General features: G+C 45.2%; 1 protein-coding gene across 6 annotated transcripts; it reads left to right on the top strand.

Moving 5' to 3' along the window:
- The first annotated feature begins 1,525 nt into the window (after positions 1 to 1,525).
- AAR2 (AAR2 splicing factor) lies at positions 1,526 to 25,558 on the top strand. Of its 6 annotated transcripts, none has more exons than XM_073236660.1 (6): positions 1,526 to 1,670; positions 3,819 to 4,625; positions 8,938 to 9,167; positions 21,874 to 22,097; positions 22,646 to 22,731; positions 24,768 to 25,522. In XM_073236660.1, exons 2-5 carry the CDS (start codon positions 3,869 to 3,871, stop codon positions 22,707 to 22,709), a joined length of 1,275 nt encoding a protein of 424 aa, XP_073092761.1. In that variant the 5' UTR covers positions 1,526 to 1,670; positions 3,819 to 3,868; the 3' UTR covers positions 22,710 to 22,731; positions 24,768 to 25,522. The 6 variants fall into 6 exon arrangements, with proteins under 6 accessions (XP_073092761.1, XP_073092760.1, XP_073092758.1 ...); XM_073236659.1 differs by having other exon boundaries at positions 1,554 to 1,670; positions 3,816 to 4,625; positions 24,768 to 25,521; XM_073236657.1 differs by lacking the exons at positions 1,526 to 1,670; positions 24,768 to 25,522 and adding exons at positions 1,749 to 1,901; positions 25,540 to 25,558 and having other exon boundaries at positions 3,816 to 4,625.
- Positions 25,559 to 25,925: the final 367 nt, after the last annotated feature.

Below are 25,925 nucleotides of genomic sequence, written 5' to 3'. Positions count from 1 at the left end.
GCCACTGAGGAAATGTGACAGACAAGTTAAGGAGCAGCAGCACAGGGACAAGAATAGCCAGGCAGACCTCGGTTTGCTAGCTGTCCACTCTCTGGCTGTGTAACCTCTCTGAGTCTCAGTTTTCTCTCTTGTAAGTTGGGAATTCAAGCACCTATGTACTAGTGTTAGCGTAAGGTTTAGAGATCATATACATATGGCCTGCCCTATGGGTTTTGCCCTCACAATCACACAAACTAATTCCTTGCAATCAATCTCTTAATACATATCTCCTTTTGGCTCTGCTTCTTTGGTTGAAGACCCTGACTGATACAACTATCCAGCATAGGGCTAAGCCCCCAAACAGAAGCCATTTATTAATATGGGAGTAGTAATTAATTAAATGCATAATATACTGAGCTGAGCCTTTGTGCCTAGCTTTGTGCTAGATTCCAGAGAAACAGTAGAGAACAAGACAGGCAGGTTCCCTCCTTCAGGACATGTTTATAGCCTGACTGAGATACCAGGCCAGGCCTGTGCTGCTAGAGGACACAGGGTGATTATGGCTGAACATGAGATAGGTGGAGAAAAATGCAAAGACTAGTCCAAACCCACATGCCTAAGTCCTAACAAAATGCCTTGTGACTTGGACCACTGGATCTGTAAGGCTCCAATATGTCTTATTTTTCTCCTCAACCTGTTGTTTCAACAAAGTTTACAACCGCCATGTCCTAAGTTTAGAGACCCCTTAGTCAGACACTCAGTGGACCAAGACACAAACAACTGTGATATGCACATAAGGAAAATTTGGTGTCTGATAGTTGCCTTTTCCTTGCTATAATACTAAATTTCTTACCCCTGAGTGGAGATTTTATATGCTAATGCTACATGAGATGATGTTGCAACATACATGTATGTCTGTAATCCAGTTGCACATGTGCTTATTGAAACCCTCCCTATTTGTGCTAGGTGTCCTAATAACTAGTGAATAAACATTTTTGCTCCTCATGATAGGAGCTACCCTGGTTCTTCTCAGTGCTGACTCCCTCTTCTGCCGCCCACCTTGTTCATGTTTCTATTTCCTCACTTCTCTAATAAAGTGCACTGCTTGCTTGCATACTCCTAATTCTTGGTGTTAAATTATTTTAGTACATGAAGGCAAGGACGGAGAACCCTGCTCCAATGTCTGCCAGTAACAAAAGGATCCATGTGGCCAGCTACTGCTTCTGCGACTGGTTCTTTCTGTGGCAGGGCTGGGTTTCTGAGGCTCTCCCTTAAGGCTGAGGGTAGTTGGAAGCTGACACTGGGTGACAATGAGCCAGATGTGACACTGGAGATCTACTGACTAGATCATGACTGAGCTTTTGACTGGCTACTAGGCAGTCACATGACCTTGACCCGGCTTAAGTGACCGTGACTGAGACCAAAGGACCGTGGTTGGTGGATGTGTTTCTGGAGACGGATATAAAATACATAGGTTGATGAAAGTTGTTATGCACGGTTTAGGAGCTTAAACAAGTAATTCAAAATGGCAAAAGGCAGTATTTGATGGGGCGGAACTTAGAGGCACGGACCGTTCCTCCAACGGCTGAGCGCTCTGCCGGGCCGCTTTCCCCGTTGCTCCCGACCGTGCCACACCGGAGAACTTCCGGTGAGCTTCGGCAGTTCCTGAGCGTGGGGCTAAACCCAAGCAGGTGAGTGCGGCTTCCCTGGCCTCTTTTACCTCCTCTGTTTCCGTTGTCTTTGTGACCGGGCCACTCCTCTTCCCGTTCGGGATGGGGGAATGCCCTCAATTAGGGCATCTCGCCAGGACGGCTGCGTCCCGGTCTGTGCGCCGGTGGTGAGACCCAGGTGTCTGTGCAGGCCTTTCTCCCTGAGAAACCGTCACCAGAGACACCGTCGCCAATACTTCCTGGGGCACCCGGGTAACTTCGCTTTTTTCCTAACTTTAGAACTTTGGGGCAGGAGACCTTGGCTGCGCCCCACCCGGTTCTGTCCTAAAGGCTTTCCCCAAACCGAGCCCCGTTTCTCATCTGCAAAATGGTTATCATGTTTTTATTAATAAGTAATTATCAAGCGTCTAATATGTGCCAGAGGTACAGAAAGAGTCAAGTCTTGTGGAGCTGACAGCCCTCTATTAAACATACGCAAAAATTGCAGCCATGATGGGTGAAATGGAAAGGTACAAGTGGTGCGAGTGTATCAAGGGGGACCTGACCTTACCGTGGGTCAGGGAAGCTTTACTGAGGAATATTGAGCTGAGATCAGTAAAGTGATTTGACAAAGAGGGGAGGGAAGAGTTTTCAATCCTGAGGAGCCTCCCATTTGAGGGTCTCAAACAGGCCAATGTGGCTGGAACAGAGCTTGTAGGGGAGCATATTATGAAACTAGTTGAGGGAATTGCCAGAGGTCAGACCACACAGGCCTTGGAGGGCAGAGTAAGGATTTCTGTTTTCCAAGAGCCACGTGGGAAGCCCCTCAGAAGGTATTAAGTGTGGGTGGTGACATGCTTAGATAGCAGTTTGAAAAGGTCACTCTGGCACTGGGATGGAGAATGGGTTAAAGGGGCAGGCACTCCCTGGGTGAGTGATACAGTGGCTTGGATAAAGGAGGTGGTGGAGAGTAGCAGATGGATGAGACTCTGCATTCCAGCGCATCTCTGGGCCAGGCCACATGCCAACTGCTGAAGATTTAGTGAAGAGAATTACAGGCTGGTGGAATTAGAATGAAAAGAATATCATTATCAAGGAGGAGCACACAGATGCCACAGGGAAAATGGCTAATTAATGAACAATGATTCTAAATGCAATAGCTGTTTATTTAGCAAATATTTATTAAGTGTCATCTGAATTCAGGGTTGGGAATAGGAAGATGATGATAGAAGTTATTTAGAGCAGTGGCTTTCAGACTTTTGACGGTGGCCTACAGTAACAAGTTGTTTTGCCTTGCTACTGAGAGTATATACCACAAAGCTTCAGAAAACAATTATTGTCTTTACTTCCTATGATGATGAACATTCTTATAAATACCACACAGTTTTATCAGTGGGTCCTCATGGGTAGTTCAGAAGTAGGTAAAATAAGTGTTTCAAGCTCTTCTCTCCTAAGCACTGTTCCTAGGCCAGCCACACCACCTGAAAGCATTCTGGTGAGTGGTCCAGAGCTATCCACTGACTGTGGGCAGTTGTTTCGCTCCCTGGACTTAGGTTTCTGTACGTATGAAAAGAGAGGGGAGGTTTGTGGTTAAAAAGATCTCTACTTCCTCCCCGAACCTTTGTGAGTTTCCAATGCTGAGCACCCACTTTCCACCCTCTGTTTCTGGGCCTTTCCTGAGGCTTATGGGAAGCTGGGTGCATGCTTGATTTAATCATCCTTTTCAGCTCTTCTGGGACTCTCTAGCAATAGGTTTTGGGGAGAGTTATAGTGTAAGGGAGTTTAGGCAGAGTTATAGTGTAGCGTGGATCATCCAGGCTTTCTCCAGTTTCATCCTCTGTTATGAGAGATCTGAGCAAATCCCAGGTGGACAGTGATGAGAGCACTGGCTTGGAGGACAGGGTGCCAGGTTCTAATTTGTGTGACCTTTTTTGACCTCAAGCATTCACTTCTCTTTGATTTCTTTCCAGTTGGGAAGTGAGTGTTCTTGCTCATTTAACCAAAACACCAGAATCCTCTTCTCTGTCTCATTTTCATCATCTATAAAATGAGTGCAGGGTTGTGGTAAGGATTAAGGGAAATAATTATGTCAGGGGTCCCATTCACTTATCTGACACACAGAGAATGCTCAGCAAATGAAGCATCCTTCCCCAAGTTCTGATTAACTCTGGTTTCTTTCTTTTTTAGCAGTTCTGAGAGACAAGAAGGATTATTCTTTTTGGTCACCCACCGCTGGTTGCATGGCTGCCGTGCAGATGGATCCTGAGCTTGCCAAGTGCCTCTTCTTTGAAGGGGCCACTGTGGTCATCCTGAATATGCCCAGGGGGACAGAGTTTGGCATTGACTACAACTCTTGGGAGGTGGGTCCCAAATTCCGGGGTGTGAAGATGATCCCGCCAGGCATCCACTTCCTCCACTACAGCTCTGTGGACAAGGCCAATCCCAAGGAGGTGGGCCCTCGTATGGGCTTTTTCCTTAGCCTGCGGCAGCGGGGACTGATAGTCCTACATTGGAACGCAGTCCAGGAAGAGGTAGACCTGTCTCCAGCCCCAGAAGCCGAGGTGGAGGCCATGAGGGCCAACCTCCAGGAGCTGGACCAGTTCCTGGGACCTTACCCATATGCCACGCTCAAGAAGTGGATCTCCCTCACCAACTTCATCAGCGAGGCCACAGTGGAGAAGCTGCAGCCTGAGAACCGGCAGATCTGTGCCTTCTCAGAGGTGCTACCTGTCCTCTCCATGAAGCACACCAAGGACCGGGTGGGGCAGAATCTGCCCCGCTGTGGCACTGAGTGCAAAAGCTACCAGGAGGGCCTCTCCCGGCTGCCTGAGATGAAGCCCAGAGCTGGGACAGAGATCCGCTTCTCAGAGCTGCCCACGCAGATGTTCCCAGCAGGGGCCACGCCAGCAGAGATAACCAGGCACAGCATGGACCTGAGCTATGCCCTGGAGACTGTGCTCAGCAAGCAGTTCCCCAGCAGCCCCCAGGATGTGCTTGGTGAGCCCAGGGCACTTCTGGAATAGGCCAAGGGAGGGGCAAGGCAGGGGGCCTTAGAGCAGGGGGTGCATCTTGGGTTATCTAGTCCAGTGGTTCCTAAGTCTATCTAGGAGGCAGTCTTGCCGGGTAAACTCAAAAGGATACAGATGTCCAGGCCTGATCCCTGGAGACTGATTCAAGATAATTGGAATAGGGCTTCAACAATTTACGTGTGCCTGCCCGTCTATATAGTAAATAAGCAACCTAGGTGAGCCTGATGCAGACAGTCCTGTGTTTAGGAACTGCTGGTATGGCCCAGCCCCTCCTTTTACAGATTGAAGTCCATAGAGGGAAAGGATTTGGACAACTACTAAATGAGACCAGAGCCCAGGGCTCCTGGTTCCCAGACCTCTCCCTATCTCCTCAGTTTGCTCTTGACCCTCTGAGGATGTTGGTTTCCCAACTGACTTAGACCAGGACTGTGATTTTTTAAAAATTGTTATAGTTTTTATTGTTTTCCCCATCATCATATATGTTCATCAAAAATAGTATATGTTCATGATAGAAGAAAAGCAAAAATTCACTTCAGTTCCCACCACCTAGAAATAATCATTTTTTATATTTTGGTATATTTACCTTCCATCTTTTATATATATATATATATATATATATATATATATATATATATATATTCCAGCTTTTCTATATATTTTCTTATCTATTTCTTTTTAGTCTTTATTCGATGATATGTCTTTGTGTGTATATAAGATTTTTTGTAAAAACATGATTACAGTTTATTTGTAATCTGCCTTAATATAAAAAGTTTTCCATGTCACTGAAACAGTCTCTCCTTTTAGTAGCTGTTTATGCCCCATAGTTATGAACCAGCCCTCTGTTGGACTTTTAAGATGTTCCTATGTCTCTGTTATAAGTGTCGTACAACAAATGGCCTTTGTGTACGTCTGAGCAGGTTGAGGTTTGGAATTGTTGAATCAGAGCATGCATGTTCCCAGTAGAAGGTTGTGCATCCTCACCGGTGCTGAGTGGCTGTTGCCCATCACCTTTGAAATGATGATTTAGCAAAGGCTTCTTCCCAATGGACAGTTGGAGGATGACATTTTGTTTTAATGTATATTTCTTTGATTAGTAGTGACAGCAAACATCCCATCCTTAAAAGCTACTTAACGTTTTTTCTTCTACAAATTGTCCAGGTATTTGCGTATTTTTCTGTGGGAAGATAAGTGAGAAATTCAAATATAGGTCTTTTTTATCATTGGTTCAGCTGATCAGCTGATAAAAAGGGACATTTTAATGGGTGCATCTTAATGCATTACATAGTATTTTCATTTAATAAGTAACACTTGAAATTCTGGCTTAAAAATGAACAGAAATCCTGTTTTCTACCTCTTAAAACATTTCAGTTCTTTGAAGTAATCTTTTGAAAAGGTCTGTTGCAGGGATAACCTCATGTCTTCATGACAGCTCTTTGAAATTATTTCTGATCTCATAATTTAATTCTAGACTAGTGAATGCATGAATTTAAATAAATGCCCTAAATTCAGAGAATAAGCTCATATTTTCACAAACCAGGTAAAGCCATCTGAAGAAGCAAATCATTATCTTCTGTCATACAAAGAAAATTTTACTGAATTTTGAAAATACCAGTTAAACATTCAAAATATCTAGACCAGGCAGCTAGTCACACAACTTAGTTCCACAAGCCTAGGAACAGGTAATAGTTTTTCCAGCTGTCTGGAGGTAACAGATCAAACACATGCACTTAAAGAGGTGCTTGGTGTTGAGTGCATCTGGTCTGTTCGCGGCCCGGCACCGAGGTATGCCTGCAGAATCCCTCATTCAGTCAGGAGTTTGAGAGAAGGTCTCTGATCAGCAGCTGTCTGTCTTTGCAACCAGAGAACCAGCTGCTTATCCAGAGACAGTGGCTTCTCAGGTCTCTTTGAGACAGACATTCAGTGGGAACTCCATAAGGTAGTCAAGAAAGTAATAACTAATACTTCTTGAGTGCTTCTTTGTGCCAGGCATTATTCTAAATGCTTTGTGTATATATTAATATTATATATATATATATAAAATATATATATATATATATAGAGAGAGAGAGAGAGAGAGAGAGAGAGAGAAATTCATTTAGTCTTCACTACAACCCTCAAATAAGGAAATTGAGGCATAAAAAGATTAAGTAGCATGCTCAGAGTCACCCAGCTGTGAGTGGTGGAGCTGAGATTTGAACCAGTTTGGCTCCAGAGCTCAGGCTTTTTGCCACCAAGCACAGAGCCCTGTGATTAAACACAAATAATCTGGTTGGCAGGCTAACCCTGAAATAAGTACTCATGAATTTTCCTATTCTGGGAGGCTCTAGAACTGTTTCCACCTAAGAGAAAATTTGTTTTATCTTTCCATTGTTCAAACTGCCAAACATTAATGTGTGACCTGTGGCAAGTCCCTTGACCCTATCTGTAAACTGTGGCAAATCTCCCCTTTCTTAACTACCTTATGGAGTTGGGCTGAGGGCTACGTGGTGCAGTGCAGTATTTCCCTGTCCTGGAGCAAACCGTTTGCTTCAGAATCACCCAGAGGGTTTAATGGAGCTGCAGATACTGAGGCCTCAGCCTGCCCTTCACCACGGTCACTAGGTGAAGGGTGGGCAGCTTTCTTTTTAACAAGCCCTCCTGTTGTGCCCCGTTTCCTAGAGTCCCCCGTGTGGAGCCGCAGTCACCAGCCTCAGTCACGAGATGCAAGAGCAAAACAGGTCTTTATTGCTCGTTCGAACTAGGGTCTCAGTGGCCTGTCAGAACACAGGACTTGGTCTGAGACCCTGAACAAAGTTCCCTTTTTGCTTTAATACTTTTGGAAAAACAGGTAGGGGCTTTCCAAGGGGGGTGGTTTATTGTGACCTTAGCTGATTGGCTGAGGAGGGTCAGGGTATTGTTGCACAGGTTGCTGGGCATGGTTTCCGTGGGAATGGGTGTGGCTTGAGCGGGAAACTTATTACTCAAGATGGAGGACACAGAACAAAATGGAGGCAGTGGGTCAAGTTAAGTTATTCAAGATGGAGGACACAAAATGGAGGCAGGGGGTCAAGTTAAGTTATTCAAGATGGAAGACACAAAATGGAGGCAGGGGTTCAAGTTAAGTTATTCAAGATGGAAGACACAAAATGGAGGCAGGGGTTCAAGTTAAGTTATTCAAGATGGAGGACACAAAATGGAGGCAGGGGGTCAAGTTAAGTTATTAAAGATGGAAGACAAAATGGAGGCAGGGCGTCAAGTTAAGTTATTCAAGATGGAGGACACAAAATGGAGGCAGGGGTCAAGTTAAGTTATTCAAGATGGAAGACAAAATGGAGGCAGGGGTTCAAGTCAAGTTATTCAAGATGGAGGACACAAAATGGAGGTGGGGGGTCAAGTTATTCAAGATGGAGGACACAAAATGGAGGCAGGGGGTCAAGTTAAGTTATTAAAGATGGAAGACAAAATGGAGGCAGGGCGTCAAGTTAAGTTATTCAAGATGGAGGACACAAAATGGAGGCAGGGGTCAAGTTAAGTTATTCAAGATGGAAGACAAAATGGAGGCAGGGGTTCAAGTCAAGTTATTCAAGATGGAAGACACAAAATGGAGGTGGGGGGTCAAGTTATTCAAGATGGAGGACACAAAATGGAGGCAGGGGGTCAAGTTAAGTTATTAAAGGTGGAGGACACAAAATGGAGGCAGGGGGTCAAGTTAAATTATTCAAGATGGAAGACACAAAATGGAGCAGGGCATCAAGTTATTCAAGATGGAAGACAAAATGGAGGCAGGGGTTCAAGTTAAGTTATTCAAGAGGAAGACACAAAATGGAGGCAGGGGTTCAAGTTAAGTTATTCAAGATGGAGGACACAAAATGGAGGCAGGGGGTCAAGTTAAGTTATTCAAGATGGAGGACACAAAATGGAGGCAGGGGGTCAATTTTACCTTCCAGGGGTCCCACACTCCTAGTAATTCTAATGGGCAGCCAGGTTTGGGATCCACTTGGCAGAATATCTGTGGGCACATTTTGTGAACTTTTTAAACGCCAGGCAAATACTAGGTGTCCCTCTTTTCTTACAGTCTGGTTTACAGAAATCCCAAACTAGTTTGGTTTCCCAGGGCTAGTTTATAGCAGTTCAGCAAACCTTTATTGAGCATATGCTAGGTGCAAAGCCCCATGCTAGGCTCTGCAGGAGTGACAAGGATAAAAGGCCACCCGTTGCTGAGGTCCACTGAAAGTGACAGCTTTGTAGGATCAGTGGTGCTCCTCTCCCTCAGGTTCATCTCTCCTTTCTGCGTCTTTCAGGTGAACTCCAGTTTGCTTTTGTATGCTTCCTGCTGGGGAACGTGTATGAGGCATTTGAGCACTGGAAGCGGCTTCTGAACCTCCTGTGCCGGTCAGAAGAAGCCATGGTGAAGCACCACACCCTCTACATCAACCTCATCTCCATCCTGTACCATCAGCTTGGCAAGATCCCCGCCGACTTCTTTGTGGACATTGTGTCCCAGAACAACTTCCTCACCAGCACCTTACAGGTGAGCAGCCTTTTGGCTAACACCCATGCAGGTCAGAACTAAGGCCAGGTGTGTGAAAGAACCCTTAGGAGGGTTACCTTTTTGTTTCAGTTTCCTAACCTTTGGTTCCAGTTTCCTGGTTCTCACTCTCCTACTCGGCTATAAGCTCTTGCTGCCAGAGACCCTCTCTCTGTACCACCCTCTCCTCGCCTCACTCCCAGAGTGCCTAGCACTGGGATATTTGGAATTTGAATCACTTCCACCCCTTTAGTTACTCAGCTCAAAACACGTTTTCTTTCTCCCTGTAGCTGTAAATTGCTGCAGTCCAGTAGGACAGAGTTTTGAAGTTTGTTATTCCCAGGGAAACATCTGCAGCTCCTTAGGTCTCATTTAAGCCTTAAAGTAACTTTGATTTCCTGTTCAAACAAAACGTGCCAGTTTCTGCAGAGATTCTCTGACAGAAAAAGTAAAATTTGCTTTTAACTTGGCAATTAAATTTTCATTATGAGTGGTAATTAGGGAAGAAGCTTCAAACAACTTACAATCTTCATCCTGTGCTATTTCTTCCCTTTGCCAACAGATTAGCTTCTTTTATGTTCTTGGGACAGCCCCTGTCACTCACATTTTGTAACTTTCTCAAGTATAGAAGAGGCAGAAGCCATAAGCTGTCAGTTCCCATACTTTCTGTTCCATGAGCTGCTTTCTTCTCCCTGTGTGTGAGCCCCCCATGAGGCCTGCTCCTTACAAGGTGGCTGTTTGATAACCTCCAACTCCCACCCAAACATTCACTAAATGCCATTGAGTGTCAGGCACCATGTTTATCATGCTTCCTGGGTTCCCTCATTTAATCTCTCTGAAGCCCTGTAAGGCAGGGGAGGATTATTCCCATTTACAAATGAGAACATTGGGACTCAGGTTAAATCATTTATGTAAGGTCACACAGCTGGCAAGTGGCAGAGTCAGGATTTGTACCCAAGCCTGAGGCTTGTGCTTATGCCCCTATATACTGAGTACAGCACAGGTCCCCCAAAAAGTATTCTTGATTGATGTTAGTGGAGACATAGTCAAGGGCTTGTTTCTCAGAGGTACAGAGACCAAACCAGTGCACTGTTGGAAGAGTTCCTGTGAGTAGGCAGCTGGCTTAAAACTGGCCGTTGGAGGACTTTTAACAGACCATGGGGATGAGTTAGTTAAGCTGATAGCTTGGCCTGGTATATTCCACTTGAGAAAAGTTATAAAACCCCTCTTTTATTAGTTCTTGGTATAACGAAGTGAATCCCTTTATCCAGCCTCTGAAGGGGAAATCCCCTCCCCCACCACAGTTACTGGGCTGTGGGTTGAAGAGCAATGTGAGGGGCCGTCGGCCAGCTGCTTCACCCCTGGCAGTGGTCCACGGAAAGATGTGCCACCCTCATGATGTGCATTAATGGTATTACACAAACATAGGAGGGTCACACTGTGTCATTGGCTGTCACGACCATTGTCAACACAACCGACAGCTGAGCTCTTAATTGCTCAGGCTTTGTTGCCAGCAATGATTTATGAAGCAGAAAGGGCCCAGCTGGATTGCTAGATGCCCAGGTGAGGTGTACAAAGCTGATGGGAGGAAGAATTCTGTCTTTGGACTTTAAATCAAGAAAATTTGATGACATTATTTGGAAAAATCCAGGACATGTGCATTAAAGAAACATAACACATGTTTTTGATCATCCTTTCTTTATATGCAACATTCTCTTCAAAGTCTTGAGGAATATATTCATGAGTTAGCCAGGGTTCCTGCCCTCAAGAGATTTACTCATTGATTTAGCAGGTATTTGCTTAGCACCTGCTGTATATAAGGCTCTGCTCTAGGACTGGAAATATAGCTGTGAGCAAGACAGAGTCCCTGACTTGCAGCTTATATTTTGGTGGGAAAGTAAACAAATGATTTAAACAAATAACTCCAGACTGCATTAAGTGTTTGCAGTTCTTCCCCTAGTACCATTTCCTTACCCCACGCTTTTTGGTCTCAGGCTGCACCAGAATTTGTCAGCTTCGTGTTTACCTGTCAGTCCACCTGTTTCCCATGCTGTCATCTGAGTTCCTGCTTTAAAATGCAGTTCTGATCCTATTTCCCTGCGGCTCCTCATCACCTAGAAAATTAAAATCCCAAACATAGGTCACAGGGCCCATTCCGATCTGGCTCCTAACCTGTTCTACAGCTTCTCTGTCCTCTCCGTTTTCCCCCATCAACTCCAGCAACAGTGGTTTCCTTGCTAGTTCCCAGACACACCATATTGTTTCATGCCTTTTTCTTTTTTTTTTATTGTAAGAAACGTAACATGAGATCTACCCTAACAACTTTTTACGTGTACAGTATGATGTTGTTAACTGTAAGCACAGCAGATCTCTAGAGCTTCTTCATCTGGTTTGACTGAAACTTCATACCCATGTTTCATGCCTTAACGGAACCTGATTTTCCCTCTGCCTGGTATGTACTTGTTCATCCTACCAGATGCCCTCAGGCGTCCCTCTCTGTGAAGCCGTGGCTGATCTCCTTTCCATACTTTTAGCCTGCTTTGTACTTGTCGCTGTTGTATTGCCCAGGTATGCTTGTTGGGCCTTACATCCTGTCTGCCTGACGTCTGCTTTGAGCCGTGAGCTTTTACCCAAAGCCCATTTTTTGTTCATCTGGTTACTTTCAACACCTAGTTGAGTTATTTTTAAGCTGCTTTCAACACCAATCTTACTTTGTGTTGGATGTTTTTACATGGATAGAGTGCATAATTCCTGTGGCAACGTAAATATATGACCCTAATACACGTGTAGTCTGGTCAAAGGGCATTAGGAGCACCAAAGAGGGATTGGTTAATTCAGACTGGGGTTGAGATTTGGGGGGATAGAGGATTAGGAGTGGCTTTTGCAAAGGGGGAACATTTGACCATAAGCTTGAAGGATGACTGAGATTTCAACAGATGCAATGTGGAAAAGAATATTACAAACCTTTTTTTTTAATGGAGAGTTGCGTTGATGCCATTTTGGTGGTGAGAATCCAATACCCCCCAGCCCCATGGAAGCACTCACTCAGGGTGTTTGTGAGTGAATGAATCAGCCCATAATAGCCTTCCTCAGCCAGCCGCCTGCTCTGCCCAAGTAAGTGGAACTGGTTTTCTTACTTAGGAGCTTAAATGGCTACTACCCATGGAGAGGGACTGGTGTTTGTATGTGTAAGCACTTAACGGCAGTCACATTAGCTTCTGCAAAATCAGCCACATAATGGTCTTTGCCATTAGAGGTCCTTTGAATAGATGCTACTGGTTTTTATAAATCCCATGGATTTAGCTTGAATAAAAATTATTTGTTTTACAAAAATAGATACAGTTTTTTCTTTTATTTAAAGCAACTTGAGTCACCATAATTTGTTTAAAACCAATGAAAGGATAATCTGAATTTAATAGTATGTTAGAAAGTGAGTTATGTACAAAATAAGGATTCTTACTGCTGATTATATAGCATTTAGGCATGTAGTCACATAACCTGTTCTTTTAATACTTTTAATCACAATAGGCCATATGTATTCTTTCTAGCTTTATTTCTTGACAGTATTCTAAATGCCAATGTCCATCTTTAACTCCTGAGGGAAAACATTGGCTCTGACGATGATGTCTATGGTATTATTGTAACACCAGCTATGATACATTTCATCTGCTCATTCCTACATCTCCTGCCATCAGCTATCACTTTTGCATGCTTTACTGTGCATTATCTCGTTTAGCCCTCAAAACAATGCTCAAAGTATATAACCCCATTTTACAGGTGAGGAAATAAGATGAGAGAAGTCTCATAATTTAGTCAACATCACCAGAGCTAGTGGCTAACAATGCTGAACTTTGATTCTAGAGCCTGTGGTAGGCTCCATATATGGAGCCCCAGATGAAATGCCCCAAATTCTTTAAACTGACCTCAGAAGACATGATTTCAGCTGCTTTTCACTTTGCTGGTAATCATTGTAAAATGATAGTGTTGCTTTTAATACCACTTTCTTCTTCTGCAAATGGAAATAAAATGTTCTACCTCTGGCTAGTTTTATTCTAAGTTAATAATCACTTGGGAATTGAAAAAATTAGGAAATTTCATCTTTTTGGTCTAGCCAAAAAATAGGGTAAGATAATGACTCAGCTACCTGCCTTGATATTTTGAATTTCTCAAGGTGACCTGACTGAACTCAATTTATTTAACCTGGGTTTAAAATAAAGCTTTCACATTTTTAACTCAAGTAATTAAAAATTTTAGAATATCAGACTTAATGATAAAAATATTAATATGTATTTTTTATATTTAAAGACAAATACCTGATGGGTATGCTTTTTGTTTTAGATAAATGCAGTTGTTTGTGAAATATTATTATCCTATTTCAGAAATAATTTTTAAATATCCAGATTACTCTTCCAATATTAAGGTGATTCATTTTTCAGTCTCATTAAAAAGAGTTTACTTGATTTCACTTTGGTAAATAAAATAACCATATCATTATAAGTGTGCTCAAGAAGGTATAAAATTAATCTAAAAATAAGAGAATCAAAATAAATGATTGCTTGAAAACCAGGTATGTCTGAACATCTTTTCTGAATTGTGAGTTTTTTAAATACCAAGTTTGTAAACTATAGCGATAAAAATAGATCAATGGGTGCCAGAGGCTACGGATAAGAGAAGAGTTTGACCCCCAAGGGGCGGCACAAGGGTGCTTCTTGGAGTGACAGAACTAAGCAGTATCCTGATTGTGAGGGCATGTGGGCCTTCAGGCTCAGTATTGGATACCAAAATAAAAAACTATAAACATACCTATCTCAGTCATGTCATATAGTGGATGCATGGGTGTATGTATTTGTCAAGATGAATTAAACATTTAAAATGGGTGAATTTAATTGTAAATTATGTCTCAGTGAAGTTGATGTTTTTAAAAGGCAATCTGGGCTGTGCCCTGGTCCTGGAGGCCTGTAGAGGAGACAATTCCAGAAGCACCTGGTCTCTCAGCCGCTTGGCTCCCTACAGGGCAATGCTGAAAATATGGAGGATGTATTGTCTACGTCAAACAAAAAGAAGGTCCTGGAAGGGAAAACAGATTGAGATTTCTCTGTTTCCTCTGGATCTTTGTCAGCAGTTATCACTGTTCTCATCTGTACAGTGGGAACAGTAATTTCCTGTCCTCCTATATTCTAGGTTTTTAGTACCCAGGTTTGTAGTAAAAATTAAATTGACAGGTTCTTTAAAAAGGACAAAGCCCTTTTCAAATTAGAAGCCTTATTTTTCAGACCAAAGGCTTCTGTTAAACCTGCCTCTGGTTGATATTAGCCCTGGGCAGTGTTTGAGAGATGTGTGGGAAGAGGAGTGACGGGAAGGAGCCCAGACTGTGCCAGCCTCTCCCTGTGGCCATTGCCAAATGCAGGGCAATCCCTGTATCTCATTCATATCCACTCAGGAACATCCTCTGGGCCCTAACTCTCTGCCAGTCCTTGGGGATATACTGTATGGGACACGCTGATAATTAGGGCTTATTCTCCACTCTTCAGGAGTGCAGATGACTGCAGTGCGACCACAGTGTGAGAAATGACATAAGGAAGGCTCAGGCACAGTGCCAGGGGAACAGAGTTGGAAGAGTTCATTTCAGCTTGGGCTTTAATAAGAGGCATGTCGACAAGGAGGTGGCTTGTGAGCTGGTGGCATTCAGGGTCTGGTAAATAAGCTACCTCCTCCCCAGGACAAGTCCCTTATTCTGTCCAGCACCATCACATAATTAATTGAGCGATTATTTGGTGCCAGGCACTGTGTGAGAGTAAAACAAAAATGGATTTTCCTAGAACCTATGGTCTTCTTCCTTCTGTTCATTAAACATTTAGTGGGTCCTTCTTGTATGTCAGTCTCTGTGCCAGCAGTGTGGAGTGCAGGTATGGAAAAGTCAGTGCTTTGGAGTTGCTCCTTATCTCTTGGAGTTGCTCAGCAGTAAATGGAGTGTTACCTAACCTAGACTGAGGCTGTTGTCAAGGTGACCGTGGGTGCTGGGGAGCAAGGACGAGTACCTGTTCCATCCTTGGTCTGAGAAGACATCCTAAAGGAGTGATATCTGAGCATGACTCACTAGTAGAAATTAGTAGGTACAAGAGGAGAAAGCAGGGGTGGAAGGGTGTTAAAAGCAGAGGGAAGAGCATGTGTGTGTAGAGACACAGAAGAGGCAGGCAAGCACGTTAGGGCAGGTGCTCAGCATGTCTGGAGAGGAGGGCCTGTGTACAGAGTAGTCCAGTTTACTGTTGAAGGGGAACAGGAAGAGGCTTTCACTAATTCAGCCAGCAGTCTCCCCAGGACCTCTGGGGATAGACCCACAGATATGCTGGGCTTCTAAAGCCAATGCTGTTGGAAACAAGGCTTCTCTGCTTCCTGTGCCAGGCCCCTCCCCAGAGTTCAGTGGGTTCCGGCATTCAGCCCTCCGGGGCAAGCTCCTTTAGCTGCCTGCTGACTGGCCATGGGCTTCCCCACTGCCCTCTTGCCACCAAGCCTACACGGCTCCTCTAATTAGTTATTGATCTGGTTTTTGTTTCTCTGGTTGTCTTTTGTGGCTACACTTCCTGCTTCTGTGTTTAGTCAGTTCCCAAGTTCATGAAAACAAATCCTGCAACCTCCCAACCTCTGCCTCTGTATCCCCCACTCCGCATCGCTTCTGTCCCTGTTACCACTCCAACAGAATGGCTCCAAAGACCACTGCAAATGGGCCCCACTCCTGCTAACAGAAGGACAGTGGAGAAGGCAGCAGGAAGGGTGTTGTCCCTGGAATCAGCTGCCAAGTGCACTTCTTACCTTTGCCAAGTCCAGGCCCCTGGAGCCCAGATTCCTTTCAGCAAAATCTGCAGGCCGACTCTGGCCTGAGGGTGAAGTGGAGGAAAAGGCTCCTTGCCCGCTCATGTTCCTGTGTCTGGCGGGTGGTCCTGTGGGGAGCTAACGGGTAGTCTGCGAAAAACTTCCTTTCTGGATAGTTTTGATCCAGTCATTTAACTCCTCTCAGCCTCCATTTCTGTAAAATAGGCATTCTAGTGTGTCTTCCCAGGGTGTTGTGAGAATCAGTTGGGATACTCTGAAACTTTTTCGAAAACAGTAAAATAGTATGAGGAGTAATGGGTTTGCTGTTACTCTCAGAAGGCACTGGGATCCAGGACAATCTGGACTGGTATGTCAGCTGTAGAGAAAATTACTGTTCTGCCCCCTGCCCGTGTTTACATTAAATGAAACTGAATTGAAAGGAATACCAAAACAAAGGATTGCTATCCAGAATATATAAAGAACTCTAATAGCTCATCAACAACAACAAAAAACAACCTGATTAAACATGAGGAAAGGACTTGAATAGACATTTCTCCAAACAAGATATACAAATGGCTAATAAAAACATGAAATGATATTCAGCATCACTAATGTAAATCAAAACTACAATGAGATACCACTTAACACCCCTGAGAATGGGTTTTATAAAAAAAATACAGAAAATCGCAGATGTTGGTGATGATGTGGAGAAATTGGAACCCTTGTTTATTGGTACTGAGAATGTAAAATGGTGCAGCCACTGCAGAAAACAGCATGGTGGTTCTTCAGAACATTAAACAGAATTACCTTATAGTCCAAGAACTTCTCTTCTGGAGATATACCAAAAAAAAACTGAAAGCAGGTACTCTTTAAGAGATGTTTTTACATCCGTATTCATAGTAGCATTATTTACAATAGCCAAAATGCCAAAACAACCCAATAGTCCATTGAGAGATGACTGGAAAACAAAATGAGGAATGGAATATATATGATACAGTGGAATATCATTCATCCTTAAAAAGGAAGAATATTGTGACACGCTACACAACATGAATGAACCCTGAAAACTTAAGGCGAAGTGAAATATGCCATGCACAAATGGACAAGAACTGTATGATTCCACTTACATGAGGCGCCTAAACTAGTCAGATTCATAGAGAAGGAATGTAGATGGTGACTGTCAGGGCTGGGGGAAGAAATGGGGGGTTAGTGTTTAATAGGTACAGAATTTCAGTTGGGAAGATGAAAAAGTTCTAGTGACGGGTAATAGTGATGGTTGTACAATATTGTTAATCTTAATGTCACTGAACTGTACACTTAAAAATGCTTAAAATGCTAAATATATAGTTTTTAAATGTAAAAGTAATGTAAATGGTATAAAAATCATTAAAGTGATAGATTTTGTGTTATGTGTGTATTATTACAATTTTTAAAAAGACATCAAAGATAGCTTTTAAGGGGAATAAAAACCTCCAACTGATAGCCTGTGGCCCAGTTAGATTAGGGCAGCAGTTCAGCCTCTTTGGTTTAGCGCCTGGGACTTTTTGGGATTTGGGGCTTATAAGGCCCCAGGCCTTTTTTTCGTACCAGGGGGTGGAGCTACTGCGTCTTCCTCTGAGTTCCTGCCCAGGTGCCCAGTAGGGCTGTCCAGGCGGCAGGGCCCGAGTGATGGCCCCACTGGCCTTACTCTCAGTGGGGCATCTCTATCCAGGGTAGGACTTTTCCATTCCAGCCCTGCCCCAGCCCCTCAGCTGGGTTTGGACCTTCCTTCTGGGCTTGGGGGGTGCGCAGCAGGTGTCCTTGGGCCTGTGCCACCAGCTGATCACCCGTCCCAGAGAGATGAGCGCTGTCATGGAATTCCCGCAGCTTTCTTGGCCCCCTGTTTTCTCAGGAGTGACTTAACTCTGTTCTCTCTAGGTTTTCTTTACCTCTGCCTGCAGCGTTGCCGTGGACGCCACCCTGAGGCAGAAGGCTGAAAAGTTCCGGGCTCACCTGACTAAGAAGTTCCGGTGGGATTTTGAGGCGGAGCCGGAGGACTGCGCCCCAGTGGTGGTGGAGCTCCCGGAGGACGCGAGGACTGGGTAGCCGCAGCCGGGGTGGCGCCTTCCCGCAGCTGCAAGCCGCCTCTGCGTTCACGCCTTCCTGCTGGGACCTGGCAGGGCGGGGGCCCACTGCAGAGACGGAGTCAGAGTTCTCTCCTTCACTCGTAATAAGTTCCTTCAGTGCCAAAGAGGCTGTACCCTTCTTGAAGGCCCCTTCATGGGTTCCCCAGCAGCCTGGCCTTGGTGCTGCCCTGCCTGGAGACCAGATTACAGGAGCTCTTGGGAAAGCCCTGGCCCAGCAGCAGCCTACTTCCCCTGAAATGAGAAGGAATTAGGCCAAATGCCCAAGATCGCTGATTGCTTATTCCATAGGATGGTTACAAAACAAGAAACCCTTGACTGCCCAGGGGTCTGAGATGTTAGTTGTAATTTTTTAAAAGTTAAACAGAGGGTGATAGGGAGATGAGCCAGAATTTCTGCCTGCCCCTTGTTCAGTGGAAACACATCACAAAAAAACACAGGCACATAACTGCTTAGGAGCCCCAGATTAGAGAAGGCATTACAAAGAAGATGGGTTGAGTTTGACAAGTGGTCAGCCTTTGCTTTCTCAGTCTACATTGCCTTCTGTCCAGAGGTCCCAGTGGGTAATCTTCCAAGATTGTTGTGACCCTGACCTTAGGGGCCTTGCTGGTGCCACACCCTTCCCATCTATTCCATTCCGAGGCCTCAGACGCAGAAGCAGGATTTGGCAGCCCATCCATATAGCCCTATTCCTCACCATAGCCACATGACTTTCTGATAACCTGGAGATTCAACAACGGAGAAGGGCTCTGCTCTGGACAGGCTTCTCTGGTCTAAGTGCTGTGCCTTTATTCAGAGTTCTGGAGATGACCTGGTCAGCCTCTATCTTCCCAGTCCTGCTGTAGAGTTGTCGGCCACAGGAATCGAGACACTGTGGTTTCCTGGGAATCCTGAGAGTGCCCATCACTCACACAGGCTCTGCCACTCTAACCTCAAACTGTTGTACTACCATCGGAATGCCTGTGCCGTTCTTTTCTGAGGCTGCAGCTCACACCAGGCTTCTGAATGAGAATCCCTGCTGGTTAAGACTTTTGGTTCTGCTTGTTTCCTTGGAGATGTTTTCCAAGAGCATAATGTACATTAAAGTCTGAGTTGAGACCAAATCCTCTTGTTTGAGTCTCTCTTACATTAGTCTGCCCAGTTCCCAGTGCAGCCAGGCCGCCGTCTGCAGACATACGTCCCTGCCTAGCATCCAGAGACCCTGCCCAATGTCTGCAGCCACGGGAGGAGGCAAGCAACCTGCATCGCTTCCTCTTACCAGTGGGGCTTCTGAGATAAGCGCACCTAAAAGAAAGATTTAGGCCCCCATGTCTTTATAGCCAGAAGTTTCGCTTTGTGTGAACTTGCTATTCTTTTCTTCCCCACAGTCTACTCATCAGAACTACCTGGAGAGCTAATTAAAAGGGCAGATTCCAAAGGAATGAAGCCCTGATCCGTGCCACAGCATGGATGAGCCTGGAAAACACTGCTGCATGGAAGAAGCTAGACACAAAGACCACATGTTATATGAGTCTATTCTTAAGAATTGTCCAGAATAGACAAATCCATGGATAAGGCGACCAGCAGTTGCCAGGAAATGGGAGAGGGAATGGGGAGTGACCGCTGACGAGCACAGGGTTTCTTTGGGGGATGATGAAAGTGTTCTGGGATTAGTGGTGGGTACAACGTGAATATACTAAAAACTACCAAATGTGAATACTGTAAATCGGTGAATTTTATGGTATGTAAATTATCTTAATTTTTAAAAGTACAGATTCCCACGTCCCCACCCTGCAGGGATTCAGAAGCAGTGAATCTGGAGGTGGCCGAAGTTCTGAGGCACATGCAGTTCTGAGGAACTATCTGGAAGTAACAGCGTTGCGGTTCAGTACCTAGAGCTCCACTGGGACAGAATTTGCCTCCCACTGGCATTGTCAGGACAGGGCAGCGCCTGGAAGTTGGATCCTGTGACCTTGATCTCCAAGCTTGTTGGTTTTATGTTCACACAGACGCCCCCAAACCCACACACTATCTAAGCAAGAGTTAAGAAAAAGTAGCCACTATTTACTCAGGGCTCTGTTCTGTTCCTTCACTTCACCCTCACAACGATATGTGGGAAGTACTGTTATTATCCCCATTGAATTGATATGAAAATGGGCTCAAAGAGCTTCAATCATTTTCCTGGTGTTCCACAGCTAGTAAGGATTGAGGATAAGAATTAAGCCAAATCCCATTGGTGTCCATAGCCCATGTTTAGCCCCTGCATTCAGTCGCAGTTTGTTCCTGCCCTGCCCTTGCATGTCTGGGACAGTCTTCCCTGCTTCCTCAGGTCTGGCCTTGACCTTGTTGACAGCCAGCTGTGTGATCCTGGGCAAGCCACTTACATTCTCTGGGCCTCAGTCGGCTTAACCTATAAGAGAGTTTGCTTGGATATAGGTTTTCTCATATGGATTGTCCAGGTTCCCTCAGGTATTAGAAGTGGACCTTTATATAATTTTAAATGTTTTCAAAAGGAAACTACATTTATACAGGATAATATATCTGGGCTGACTAAAAGCCAGTAGGTCTCTTGTTTGGGGATGGAGTAACAAACCCTGTCTTCTCCTGCTTATCCCAGCTGGCACTCCTCTGTGTGTCTTTGCTGAGTAAAAAGAAAATGTGAAAGCAAATTAATTATTACTTTATTTTGAAGGCAGAAACCTTCCAAACTGGGAACTACTGGCGTTGCTGATCTCTGAGCTCCCTTCGAGTTCTAACACATCTAAAAGCAAAGCTATTGGCAGGACCTGGCCTGATTTTAAAATCCCTCAAATGCAGGTCTCCTGGGGTCTGGCTCTTATTTGCAAGGCTGCTTTATCCTATTAACAGAATCCGCAGAGGTAGTGACTTTCCAACCCCTTCTGCTGTCCCTGTGACAAACCCTTGCTGCTCTGAGCTCCATTCTGTCTTAATTTCTCACCACTTGAGCAGTGGAGGAGTTCCCCACCTCTGATTGCCTCTTACCATCAGTAATTATTTTCCCGACGTCATCCCCTTGTAAATATTATTTAATATGCCCAGGGCACTGTGACACGTTGGTTTCTCCACCGAATCAGACTTTGGCTTGACTAAGATGCTGTCCCCTGCTGAAATGGGGGCTGGAAATACAGAGTGAATGCCGTGGGCAAAGCCCCCACTGAGTCACTTCTGCCAGATTGAAAGCAGAACAGAGTGGGGAAGCTCACCTGAGCCACCCGCTAATCATGGGGGCCGTGTGTCTTGTGATTCCAAAGAACCGCTCACTCTTCTCTTCAGTGCCCTGCTGACCATGGCACTTCCTCACGTAGTGTTCACCGCATCTGGCCCAGGCAGGGTTTATTTTCATTAGACCCTTCTAAACCTTTCTATCTCTGGAGTGTCAAGGTCAGCGATGCTGGCTCACTCTCCCCCAGCCCTGCGCTCCCTGCTGAGATGGGGGTGGGGAGTGGGATGAGAGCCAGAAATACTGTCAGCTGCTTCCTGCTGGTGGGGAGGGGTGTATCCAGCGCCTCCCCTCACCTGCCAGGCCTTCTGTCCTGTGCCCTCAATCTGGTGCTCACCTGGGTAGACTCACTGAATTTCTCTGGAAAACAGGGACCTGATGGTTGTCAGGCTGTCAGTTAAAATGCTTGAGGGGAGGAAGGTAGGACAAGCAGGGGGCTTCTCAGTCCAATGGCAGGCGGCCTGCATGAAAGAACCCCACAGACCTCTCTTCCTTGGATTTTTGTCTGGCTTCCTCCCTCCCCAGATGTCTTCGTTTTCCTTCTGTCCACATCCAGACGTTTTTACCTGGCTTGAGTTTACATTCTACACTTCTAAGAGGATGCCAACAGATGGAGTTAAGTCTTGAGGAGAAGGAGCTGTCATGTGAGAAGCAGTTGGAGAAAAACGTGATACTGTCACTTAAGAGCAGAAAGGCCAGGAGAGCTGTCTTGAAGGAGGGGGTCTCCATCCTTCAGAGTGCAGAGTTGGGACCCGTGGGAGAAGTTACAGAGCGGCAGAGGTTGGTTCTGCCCCTTCTTCATCCAGCCAATACTTTCTTAGTGCCTGCCCCTGTGAATTCATATTGTAATGGGTGGGGGTGCTGTGGGGGGAGCAGATAAAAAGCATAAGAAGTAGATTACGTGGTATGACATTTGTCAGAAATGCTCTGGAAAAAAAAGCAGGATAAGGAACATAGCCAGTCGTGGTAGGGTAAGGGGAGATGTTGCAATTTAAGTGGGACGACATTGGAGCAAAGATATGAAGGACGGGAGCTATGTAGGTATCTTGGGGGAAATGTTCCAGGCAGAAAGAATAGTGAGTGCAAATGTCCTGGAGCAGGAGCATGTCTGGTGTGTTGGAGGAACACCAGGGGGTCAGTATGGTGAGAATAGAATGATCAGAGGAGAAAGTGGTAGATGAGGAAAATCTGGGAGGCTACAGCTGGATCAGATTGTCCAGGGCTTAGGGCTCTTGTAAGAAAGTTGCATTTTACTCAGTAAAATAGGGACCCATTAGAGGAAGGGTTTTAAGCAGAAGAGTGATGTGGTCTGACTTCTGTTTCAACAGGATCACAAGCTGCTGTGTTGGACAAAGGCTGCAAGGAGATGGGTGGAAGCAAGGAGACCAGTAAGGAGGCTGGTACAATGATCCAGGTGAGAGACCTCGCACCTCGGATCCAAGTGGTATGGGGCGTGCCTGCTGGGGCTGTAGTCCTGATTCAGACGAGGGGTGGACTGGATGTCTGTCAAGCACTCTTTTAGCCTGATAACCACCACTTCTCTGAAATCTCAGATTCTTTGCAGAATACTGACTTGTTGGGTCCTCCACCCTACATGGGTCCCCTAACAAGTGAATGCATCAGAGGACGGTGGCAGGCTGTGGTCACACCACCAGCCCCCATGAGGGGGTTCTTGCTGCCAGTGGTCAGTGAGGAGAGTCCCACTTGCTGGTCAGGTGTTCCTGTGACTAACAGAGGTGAAGGCATGTAAGGCCTCTGTTGGGACTAATTTGTCCTGGTCAAGAATCATTCATGCACCCACTTCACCATGAAATTTTTGTAGACTTCGAGGTGATCGATGTGAGCTAGGACATAGTGGGGGTCCTCTCTCCTCACTGGTGGAGACTATGTTGTGTCCTTTACTTACTTATTCAGGTGGAGCACCAGGTCTCCAAGGGAGGTCTTACCGTTTCTCATTGTACAGAAAAGGGAACCAGGTTCAGAGGGTAAGGAAGGCACAGGCTAGTGAGTCTCAGAGCCAGAATCCCAGCCCTCCTGAGTCTAGCACTGCCCTGCCACCAGGCAGTGCTCCTTAATAAGGACAGTTACATAATCTGTGATAATTGCCAGTAGATCTGAGGCTGCTGGCCTGGTAACTGTGGTGTCAGCTACTTACAAGGGTAGTGGGCAGGCGCCACTGGTCTCTTGGTTTATGACAGCTTACTAACATTTCCACCCAGACCCTTGGTGTTCCTGTCTGCCCTGTGGGCACACTGGACTGACCTGGCTCCAGGAGGTGTCACCTGGGTGTAGGAGTAGGGGGAGCAGCATCTGGTTCCGAATGAGGCTATTTCTGCCCTTTATGGACCGCTGGAGCCACTGAGAGGCTGCTCTCTCCCACCCCGTCTTACCAGAGCTGATGTTAAGTTTTCAAAAGGCATTTGCTTTAGAAAAAGAAGCTGCCAGATGAAGGGCCTCTGAGGGGCTAATTCAATGTCTGGATGTCCTCTAGGCAGGCCTTCACCTCAGTAAGCCCCACTGTGGATCAACAAGATGTTTTATTTTGAGTCTAGCAGCCTGAAGGTAGAGAATGGGATGTGGAGGGGGTCTACGTGGTGCATTTGGGAGGAAGAAGGCTACACCATTGCTCATTTCCCCTTTGGAATTAGGTCCTCTGCTCACTCTTCTGTTGGGCCTCTTTTTTTTAGGACGCATTTATCTTATAATATACTTTAATCATAGAAATATTTCCCCCAACTTGCCTTTTAATTTCATGATGTTTTGAAGTGTATGCTTTACTTTTTTCTCTGTGAAATATATTGCACTTTTTCTTTCGATCTGATTTTTTCCCACTGCTTTAATGCTTAAACATCCATTCCCGTATCAGAATGAAATATATATTAACCTATAGTTTGTTCCAGTTTTTCCCAATGTCATGCTTCTTCATTTGTATCTTGCCAGTCAAATCCAGGTTTCCTCTGCCCCTCGTAATCTATCCCACTCTCACCTTTCATGCTGCACATGTTTTCGGTTTTTCCTCTGCAGATTTTAAATTCTAGCACATGGCCTCACACTTCCAGCTGTGTTCTTTCCTCAGCCACGATGGGCTTCTTACAAGCTTCCTGATCCCTTTACATCATTTGTAGCCAGAATCACACACAGAGCTGGCCCTTGGCATCCCAGGCTGGTGTGATGTGGGGCACTTTTCTTATTGGTTCTCTGTGCTAGAATCATGTGTTCATGATTCTGTACCCTCCTGCTCCAAGCATAGGGTACATGCACAAATACTTTATTGATTAGAAGATTACCCCTGCTTCTCTCAGTAGGCTCTTTCTCTGCACTAAAGGCCTCTGGAATGGCCAGTGGTTGCTGTTATTGTAGATTGCATAACCCATTTCCATTCACCTTTTTCTAAAGTCAAGTCTCCTATGTTTGAGGAAGACTTTTTCTACTCTATGTCATCCTTGGTAGGAGCTAACCACAGTACCTCACCCCATCTTTCCACTGACTTGGATGAACCCACAACTTCAGCCAGGCCACTTGGCATCTTCCCTGGGGTGCCTTCTGAGATACTACCTGCTTTTGGAGTTATGGTGGTAGAAGACTGTCATCATATCCGTCTGAAAAAAAAAGCCCAGAAATGAGGATCAGGCCAACACAGAAGGAAGCAGAGCTGAGAGATGAGAGTGAAGGAGAACCATCAACATTGGCAGAACACCTGGATCCAGCCCTACCTGCAGCCCCAAACCCCCAGGCTTCCTCCTACATAAGCCACTACACTACCGTTTTTATTTTTTAAATTTCATTTTTTTGTGGTAAGAACATTTGACATGAGAACTATCCTCTTACATTTTTAAGTATACAATAAAGTCCTGTTGACTATAGGTACAGTGTTATGCAGCAGATCTCTAGAAGTTATTAATCTTGCTTAACTGGAACTTTCTGTCCATAGTGCTGAATTTCCCCTTCCCCTCAACTCCTGGCAGCTTCCATTCAGTTCTTTGATTCTATGAATTTGACCATTTTAGGTGCTTTACACTCTTCAAAATAGCCAAGATGTGGAAATAACCTAAATGTCCATTGACAGATGAATGCAAAATGAAAATATGGTATATTCATACAAAGATTGTATTAAAAAAAGAAGAAAATTCTGTAATGTGACAACATGAATCAACCTTGAGGACATTATGCTAAGTGAAATAGCAAGTCACAGAAAAACAAATACAAAATATTTTTTTTCAAGCCCCTTTGTGACAGGTTTCTGCCCTTGCAGCCAAAAGAATCCTAACAAATTCACTCCTGCCTGGTGAGGCTTTGGCCTTCATTGTCTGCCTGTCTGCAAAAGTCCCAGGATGTGAGGGTTCAAAGGAGATGGAGACCACAGGCTCATCCTGCAGTTGGTGAAACTGAGATCTCAGGATGGAGAAAGAACTTGTCCAAGGGCCCATGGTGAGCTGTTTCCTGCCCACGGGGAAAAGAGCCTGAACTCACGGGCCAGCAGGCTGGCAGCGCCGTAGGCCTCAGAGACGGCGCTGGAGTACTGAGTGGCTGCTGAGCTGTTGTCTGGGGATGCAGCACCCAGACGGGATTGTGTGTGCGGCCAAGGGGAGCTCCAGGATGGGCCAGAGC

The sequence above is a fragment of the Manis javanica genome, chromosome 5 (assembly GCF_040802235.1).
Source record: "Manis javanica isolate MJ-LG chromosome 5, MJ_LKY, whole genome shotgun sequence".
In the NCBI taxonomy this organism is placed as follows: domain Eukaryota; kingdom Metazoa; phylum Chordata; class Mammalia; order Pholidota; family Manidae; genus Manis; species Manis javanica.
This window is presented reverse-complemented; position numbering and strand designations above follow the sequence as displayed.